Below are 10000 nucleotides of genomic sequence, written 5' to 3' on the forward strand. Positions count from 1 at the left end.
GTCCATCCACAAGATGGCGACTGAAACCCCTAATCCCTAAGAGGAGAAAAACTCGTAATTTCTAACTACAACTGATCAAATCATTATTAAACTGGTAAGTAAAATTCTAAGTCGATCTCTGTCTTTTGTATGTCGTAGTGCTGTATTTATACCATATAATTGTCGTGTGTTAAGTGTAAGATGTAGTGTGCTGAGAGTGACTCACATATTAGAAATGTATGTAGTTATCCTGAGAGAAAAGTAATCCTGAGTTACTTTTTGGTTATCTGAGTTATCTGTTTGTTTCTAATGAGTCTCCTGCTTTCATTACTGCAGATTAGTTCAGTAAAAAGAATGAAGAAATGCTCACATGTTCAGCGTTTTTCCTTATCGCAAACACAAGAGTAATCTGGTAGTGTTGGTGCTGTTTTTTTTTTGTTTTTTTTTTGCAGCTTTTTTCAGGGATAACTATTATGATCTCCTGATTGCAACAGAGAAATACTAGGAAATTTCTGTAGACTGATGACATTTTATGCTGTTCAGTCTAATAACCTTAAAATGTGAGCAAAATCACCTGTTTTGTCATAACTTTAGACATTACGCTAGAGAATCATTCAAATACTAGCTCTAAAGTGATGTTGGTGAAGTAGAAACGGTTTCTGCTTTTCTGACGTCAACTGCAGACGTCAATGAATGGCGGCAAAAAATTGTTCCTTTACAAAAGGATTTTGAGACTCTCCGTGTTTGATTTACGTTTTTTAATAAAGATGATTATGCTGTTGAACTGTTGTATAAGTGCAATATCACACTCGTAGCAGTGCGATATGGCTGTATGTCGGCACTGGTGGGACACTAAGGCACGCCTCGTGTGATATTGCTCAAATATACAGTTATTTTTTAAACACAACCCTGACAACCGTTTCAGCTTTCCTTCTGGTTTAAATATTTTTATTATTAGAAATTTCACTTGTAAATGCACTTTTAAAAAAAAATACAAACAAAAAACTTTTTTTACAATTAGACATTCATCAAAAAAAGAAAAAAAATAATAATTAAACATGCTTTCCCCCAAACAACCTGCCACAAGTGCTATCCAATGGTAAAAGTAGGTACTAAAGGCATAGTAAGCATATTATTAACAGCCTTTCAGCTTTTATTTTAACGTTCAAATACAATTAATCGCACACGCCATAACTAGTTATACTTAGAAATCATAATCTTTCAGCTTTTTTTATTTTGTCAAATACAATTAATCACATATTCCAGAACTAATTTCTTAGATATTATAATTGTCTTAAAATAAAGCAACAAAACATGTTTATACATGCACATATTATTATAAAAAGTAATAAATATGCAATAATTTTTATTTTGACAACAATTTTTATACTGACAACAATCATCCTATTAGAAGCAGGCAATTAATCACTTCCTCAGTCAATAATTATATTTAGAGTCCATGTGGAATCAAAAATCACTGTTTATTTTGCTTTTTTTTTGTTTTGTTTTGGTAATCTTCAATCAAAATCTGATCATTTGCTTCCGCATTTGAAGTGGTAGTACTTCTGTTGACGTCAACCTGAGGGCTTCCAAAGCAACTGTATATTAATCTCCTTAACCATGATCCTCTTACCATTAATTTGCTATGAGCGAATGATGTGGAAAAGAGAGCCTTGCTCTTACTCAATATTCTGTTTCAGTTAGAAGTACATCAACATACTGAAATAAAAGTCTCAGCAACTTCTGGTTCACCCGGACTATAAAGGGGACCAAATATGTAAAAATCACTTCATTAAAGGGGTTTAAAAAAGGGGTTTTGTGGCAACAGTCTGTGAATATAGCCAGATGCTAATGGTAAAAATGTATTAATTTGATTGACATTCTCCCTTTGTCACACCCATTAGTGATGATCTCTCCCTCATTAGTATAAACACACCTGAGGGAGAAGATGTCATCTGCTGATAGTTTTCGAACTGTATCATTTCTATTTGTTTATAATCATACTTCATTAAACACTTTGACTGGCATTCTGTCTTTGTCCCATCCATTAATGACGATCTCTCCCTCATTAGCATAAACAGACCTGAGTGAGAAGCAGCCGTCTGCTGATAGTTTTCGAACTGGATCGTTTTGACTTTTTTAGAATCAAATATTTAGTCCTGTTTAACTGACGCACAGATGTTTGTAGCCCCGCCTTCTTTTAAAAAGAGGGCTGGGAGCACAATCTCATTTGAATTTAAAGCGACAGCCACCAAAACAGCACAATTTGGATCAAAGGCTAAAAGGGTCAGTTACAAAGAGTTATAAAAATATTATTTGTGTGGTATTTTGAGCTGAATCTTCACATACACACTCTAAGGACATCAGAGACATGTTTTTACATCTTATAATAATAGTCCCCCTTAAAAACTCATTGATTTCTGTGTGTTTTCAGTGTGCTGCAGCATCAGGCTGATGAGAGCAGTCCAGACAGTTCTTCTACCTCCAACCAAAGCCAGACTGATATTCAGCCACTTCTGTACCGCCTGCAGCAGCTGACATCTGAACACCAGAATGCTCAAACACAACTGTGTCTGGCCCAGGACAGAGAGAGGGAGGCCAACGAGAAAGCTCAAAGGTGAATGCATGATTCTAAACTGCTCATAGCAAAAAAGAGACTGGTTTAAGGAAGTTTTGGTGTGACATATAAAGTTACTGAAAATCATTAAAGGGATAGTTCACCCAAAAATAGAAGTAAGCTCATCATTTGCTCACTATCATGTGACCTTTACATCACCTATATGATATAAAACTGCAGGTTAACTATATTTATATATAATCACTTGTATTTTATTGGAACTTTAACTTAATTTGATTGTAATGTTCACCTTTTATAAAGCTGCTTGAAACAAGCTACAGTAAAACAATAATTACTGTAAAAAGTGCTATACAAATAGACTTGAATTGAATATGAGTTTTTTCTTCTGTCGAACACAAAAGAAGATATTTTGAAGAATGCTGGTTGCTGGCATCCATCGACTTTAATAATATGAAAAAAATGGCTATGGAGATCAATGGATGCCAGCTTTCAGCATTCTTCAAAATACATTCTTTTGTGTTCGACAGAAGAAAGCAACTCCAATAGGTTTTGAAGGGTGTGTAGTTAATGTCAGAATTTCTATTTTTGGGTGAACTATCCATTTAAATGACTACTTGAGAAAGCTCAGTTCTATTGTAAATCATGTGTGAAAACTTGGCACTATTTCTTCTTCTTTTGTGCAAAAAAAATGCTTTAAGTGACAATACCTTTATTTCAGATTTGGAAAGAATGTGATCATTTGTTTACAGAATAATACAAAATGACCTTTCAGTCAAAGACATAAGTTGTAAATACAGAGAAACTCCCGATTTCCTAGTCTTTTCTTCATCTTTTCCGTTGCTATATGCACTAGTAATATTATTTCTGTGTAAAATAATGTAAAAAATATACTTGTCAACATTTGAAGAGGATCTAAACCTTTTGTCAAGATAAATGCAAAATGTGTATTAAAATTATTATTTACTTGCTGCTCAAAAAACATTTCTGATTATCATCACTGTTATCACAGTTGTGCTGCTTTCTGTATTTTGCGTGAACAAAATAGTAAGATGACATTCAAAAGTTGCAATAAGGTATTTTTTATTGCAATAGTTTACAGTTATCTCACTTAAGACAGCCAATTTTGTCCTTGTTTACCCAACCTTCATTAGTTACAACTTTCTGAGACCTTTTTCAGTAAAACACAAAAAGAGAGCTTATGCAAAATGTTCCTGCTGCCCTTCTGCACACAGTGACAGAACATGCAGGTACTATAAAACTGCAAAAATCCATAGAATGAAGAAAGTCCATATAATGATCTGAATCATCATTTTAGCTTTTTTTTGTAATGCTTTTAGTCATTTTTGACATTCAACAGCAATTATCTCTATTTTCTCTTTTAAACATTAAATAGTAAAGAGCACAAATTTCTTTGACTATTGAAATTGACTGTTGTGTTTCATGCATTTTTTTATTTCTCGTTTTTCATATTAAACTGAGATACTCCTGCAGTTTCAGTAACCTTATACCTGAAAAATATATCTTTAAATCAACAGTTTTCTGTAATTTACGCTTTTTTCCTTTATTTGTACTTAATTGTATTATGAAACATTGATCTTTTCTTCAACTACTTTTAATGTTGAAAAATCTGAAAAAGTGAATATTATTGATATTTTTGATAGTTTTAATTGGCACACTATGAATCATTTATTAAACATTAGCAAATAGTGAATTCATTATCTGTTAAGCATTAACTCTACATTAATAAATGTTAGTAAGCACTTTATAACTGCAGCTACAAATGCTGTATTCTTGACTTTTAATCACATTTATAATGTACTTAATATTTGTACTTTCATACTTTGTTAATGATTTATTTTTCATTACTAAATGAAGTATAGCACTATTTACAAACCAGTTATTTAAGCATAGTTGGTGGTTTATTAAGATCATTCAGAATGAGTTAGTAAATGATTAATAAACTATTCAAATTGACATTTATAATTCTTATTATTCAGGCACATATTAATAGTTCATTTGCATGTTAATAAATGTTTTAATAACTCAACTTCATCCAGTTTTGTGACCTAATCTAAAACGAGGACTATTTATGCTTTATAAATCCCTTATAAATGACAATTAAAGGCTCAGTTAAATTCTAAACAGGAAAAAAGAACATAAATGACTATTCATTTCATATTCATATGAAGATACACAAACTGTATACATGAGATGCACTATACTATACTATACTATACTATACTATACTATACTATACTATACTATACTATACTATACTATACTATACTATACATGAAACTGTATCACATGAAAATAAATCTTTGCAACCTTATCCAAAATAAAATTACTGTACAGTTTAAACATTGCATCCTATTATATTGTTAAAGTATTATGTTGTTGTTGTTTTATGTTGTATGTTGACACTCCTGTTATTTGGCAATGTTTGAACTTTACAGTAATTTTACTGTATATAATTTTAATTTAAATATAATATAATTTAATTTTACTTTAGATAAGATTGCAAAGATTATTGTTCATTTGATACTAAGCCTTTATTTGTCATTTATAAGGGATGTTTCACAAAACAGCATGAAGTTGTGTTAATAAAGCTTTTATTAACATACATAGTAACCATTACTTTATGGCTGAATAATAAAATATACATTGATTTCAATAGTTTATTAATCATTTACTAACTCACTCTGAATTATGTTAAAAACCACCAACTATGCTTAAATAACTGGTTTGTAAATAGTGCTATACTTCATTTAGTAATGAAAAATAAATCATTAACAAAGTATGAAAGTACAATTATTAAGCACATTATAAATGTGGTTATAAGTCAAGAATACAGCGTTTGTAGCTGCAATTATAAACTGCTTACTAATGTTTATTAATGTAGAGTTAATGCTTAACAAATAATGAATTCACTATTTGCTAATGTTTAATAAATGATTTATAGTGTGTAGTTATTATAAAGTGTTACCGAATATTCTTCTTGATTTAAGATAATTAGATATATCTAAAAACAAGACAAAAAAGTACGAAAATCCTTTTTTTGCAGTGCAGACTTCTAAAATGCCAATAAAATTCACTTTATAAAACTGCACCGTTGAATTTTCAACTTCAAAAGCAGATATAAAGGTCTCATAATGCAATTCATAACCATAAATAAACAAAAACATGAATCATGAAATACAGAACCTGTTAATTGACTTTTTACATTGACAGTCTCTCAGATCTGATCTGTACTTTTCTAAAAGCTGGTTGTCTGCTATACGTTTTCTTCTCTCCCTCTTGTCTCACACATGGGGGGGGGGCTCCCCACGCAAAGCAAACACAGGCCAGCCTGCTGATCTATTTACATGATGAATTAACCAAAGGGGGTGGAGATGCCGAGCTGAGGGGGTGCTCGAAACACAGAGAGACCCCCCACCGTCCCATCACAATGACAGAACTTTACCGCACTGTTTACACACACCGCTCTGAAGGGTTTCCTTTTTCAGACACAAGATCACACGGGTCTCTGCTGCATGACACGAAACTTCACATCCCACAATGCACTTTGCAGTTTGACCTACTGTCGTCGTCGTCTAGATGGCAAGAGTGCATGTTTGTGTACACTAGTCTGAGCGAGCAGCGTCCACAGTGCAAGGTTCACTAGTGAGTCACCACTGTGTACAGCATCGAGCTGAACTGGGCTACTGGAAGAGACTCCGTGTAGTATTACTGGAAGTTAACAAGTTCCTCATATTCTCAGAATCGGCTTGCTGTTTATTGCTTGAGGCTCTGAATTGCTGCCAGATCATTTCTTAAAGGAAAAGTGAGCGTTCTGTTATTATTTTTGGTTTGTTTGTGGAGCACAGAAGAAGATTTTAGATTTTATTGCAATGGAAAAAAGTGCTGCAATTCTGTAAATCTATTGCATTCCAGCAAAAAGAAGAAGCAAAGGCAAAAACTTTGCAATGACATGAGGGCAGCTCAATGATGAATTTTTGTTTTTGGGTGAACTGACTATTTAAGAGTCCTATGTGGTTTTTCATGGGAATAACGGCGATATTAATATAAATGGCGATACTTTTTTCAGTAATGAGTAATCAAATTAATTACTGTGAATATAACCAGATGCTAATGGTAAAAATTAATTAATTATATTTTCTTTAATCACACTTCATAAAACACTTTGATTGACATTCTCCCAATTATTAGTGACGATCTCTCCCTCAAAACAGAACTCGTCTGCTGATAGTTTTCGAACTGTATCATTTCTATTTTTCTATAATCATACTTCATTAAACACTTTGACTGGCATTCTTCCTTTGTCCCACCCATTAATGACGATCTCTCCCTCATTAGCATAAACAGACCTGAGTGAGAAGAAGCCGTCCGCCAATAGTTTTTTAATCGTATCATTTCTATTTGTTTATAATCACACTTTGTTAAACACTTTGACTGGCATTCTGTCTTTGTCCCGTCCATTAATGACGATCTCTCCCTCATTAGCATAAACAGACCTGAGTGAGAAGAAGCCGTCCGCCAATAGTTTTTTAATCGTATCATTTCTATTTGTTTATAATCACACTTTATTAAACACTTTGACTGGCATTCTGTCTTTGTCCCGTCCATTAGTGATGATTTCTCCCTCATTAGTGAAAACAGACCTGAGTGAGAAGCAGCCATCCACTGATAGTTTTCGAACTGAATCATTTAGATATTTTTATAATTACACTTTATAAAACACTTTGACATTCTGTCTTTGTCCCACTCATTAGGGACGATCTCTCCCTCATTAGCTTAAACAGATCTGAGTAAGAAGCAGTCGTCTGCTGATAGTTTTCGAACTAAATCATTTAGATATTTTTATAATCACACTTTATAAAACTCTTTGATTGGCATTCTGCACTTTGTCTTACTCATTAGAGATGATTTCTCCCTAAACAGACCTGAGTGAGAAGCAGCCATCCTTCACTAGTTTTTAAATTGTATCATTTCTATTTTTTATAATCACACTTCATTAAACACTTTGATTGACATTCTCCCTTTGTCACACCCATTAGTGACGATCTCTCCCTCATTAGTGAAAACAGACCTGAGTGAAAAGCAGCCATCCACTGATAGTTTTTGAAATAATCATTTAGATTTTTTATTATCACACTTTATAAAACTCTTTGACTGGCATTCTGTCTTTGTCTTACTCATTAGTTATGATTTCTCCCTAAACAGACCTGAGTGAGAAGCAGCCGTCCGCCAATAGTTTTTAATCATATCATTTCTATTTTTTATAATCATACTTCATTTAAACACTTTGATTGACATTCTCCCTTTGTCACACCCATTAGTGATGATCTGTCCCTCATTAGCATTAAACCAACCTGAGTGAGAAGCAGCCATCCAGCATTAGAGATTTTGCACCATACCTGCCAAAAGTAACGTCAGTGAATAAGAAACATTATAAATGTAGAATTTTAGACAGCACAAATGAACATCGTAGTCTCTTCAATAAGCTAATGAATCACTTCTTTTGACATTTTCAGTTTTTCACAGAGATGACGTTAGTCCTGTTTTTAAATGAATAATCAAATTAATTCTTGTTTCCCCTGTTACAACTCCATTACTGACAATAAAATGCACGTTCCAATAATTGAGAACACTGAAGCGGTTTTCATGCGAGCAGCGTCTCTCAGCCATAGGACCTCTCTTTCTCTGGTGTGTGTGTGTGTTCGGGGCTGGGGCGGGACACATAACCAACCAGCGATGATGATTGGTGTGTCTGTGAACGTGGTGCACCTGAGAATGTGATGATTGGCCTATAGATAGAGTACATTTTCATCGCTTACCAATCGAAGGTAGAGTAGCGTGGGTGTTCACACACAATCACACGCACAGTCAGTGGCACACACCAACAACCAGGAGTCGATGGCAAATCCAACAAGTTCATAGGAAGCATTTGCAAACTGTAAATATAAGCACTACTTTTCCCTCGTTGAGGTGAAAGGAAAGAATTTTTATCGTGCAACTTAGCCCAGGAAAAAAAAGAGTCTCTCTGCGTCAGTGACAAGTAATTCTAATCTAATGAAGCACCTCACGGTGTCACATGCCGCCACAAAATTAGTGGATACGCAGTTAATAACGTGAGCTCTGTTATCAAAGAAGGAGATGAAGTCATGATGTCAAAGAAAATAAAACGTAAAGTTTCTCCACCGTAAACACTTACTCTGACAGAATTAAACTAAATAATATCTAGATATATATATAGTTGAGGAGACTGCTGTCGTTGTCTCCTACATTGTCACACAACATCATTAAAATAATGTAGATTAGTGTACAGTGGTTTACAATAGTTACTTTTCCTGGTAATTAGTTACTTTTATAATTATGTTACTCAGTTACTAACTGTTATTATTTGTGAAAAGCAACTATAACTAATTACTCTATTAAAGGAACATGTCCAACACTGATTAAAGGACACATTTAGTTTATTGGAAATTACGACTCACCATAAATCAGTCCATATGCATCCTTTTCCAAGATATGCAATAGATTTTCATGAGGAACTGAAGGAAAATTAAATGTTATTTGCGTGACCTTTTTTGGTCCCACGTTATATTAAGTGTCGCTTATACCTGTGAACATACATGGTACAAGATGTGTAAGTATTATGTGACTACAGTGTATGTACAGACTGGTACATAGTATTTACTTGTGTAATACTGGTGTAACTACTCACATGTAACAACACACTGTATAGTATGTCTAAGTTCAAATGAGGTTGAGTGCCGCTTGTTGGCCTCACTAACACCACTTCCAATAGCAACCTAGTTTTGCCATGTGGTCTCCCATCCGGGTACTGACCAGGCTCAGCCCTGCTTAGCTTCAGTGAGTAACCGGTCTTGGGCTGCAGGGTGATAGGGCTGTGATGGTTCAGAGATGGAACAGAGATGGTTCCCTTAAAAATGTAACTTCCCATCTTATTTACCCTTAAAAGTGCGTATTGGTACATTTAAGCCAAAATAAGTAGTCGTGAGGCCTTGATATGTTCGATAAAATGGAATGGCAAAGAAATCCCACATTGATTCGAACAAAAAGTGCATTTGTCAAAAAAATGACTCAAACCCATTTTATTCAAACTTATACCTAAGCAGGGCCAGACAGATTTTGCAGACCTTTTTGGTATTTCTGTGCAGAATTTTGTAAAATAAATAAATAATAATAATAATAATAAAATTAAAATATGTGTCGATTTATGTGGAATGATTTTGATAGTATAGAAGCTGAAACACACAAAATAAAATTAAAACAAACCTTATTAATCTTCCTTTATTTAAGGTTTGCAATGCAAATCCAATTAGAAACTAGTTTGGTGAACAAAGCTACAGCAGTTAAATATTAAAATATCAAATTATGTTAAATATTACTGTACAAATAATAGTAATATACATAAAT

General features: G+C 33.6%; 1 protein-coding gene across 1 annotated transcript in view; it reads left to right on the top strand.

The window, feature by feature from the left end:
* mipol1 (mirror-image polydactyly 1) overlaps nucleotides 1-10000 on the top strand; it is a 137721-nt gene that overhangs the window by 115535 nt on the left and 12186 nt on the right. Inside the window, exon 7 of the mRNA XM_056476396.1 lies at nucleotides 2414-2596. Coding sequence (XP_056332371.1) covers nucleotides 2414-2596 — 183 coding nt within the window. The remainder of the gene's footprint in view (nucleotides 1-2413; nucleotides 2597-10000) is intronic.

The sequence above is a fragment of the Danio aesculapii genome, chromosome 17, assembly GCF_903798145.1.
Source record: "Danio aesculapii chromosome 17, fDanAes4.1, whole genome shotgun sequence".
Classification (NCBI taxonomy): Eukaryota; Metazoa; Chordata; class Actinopteri; order Cypriniformes; family Danionidae; genus Danio; species Danio aesculapii.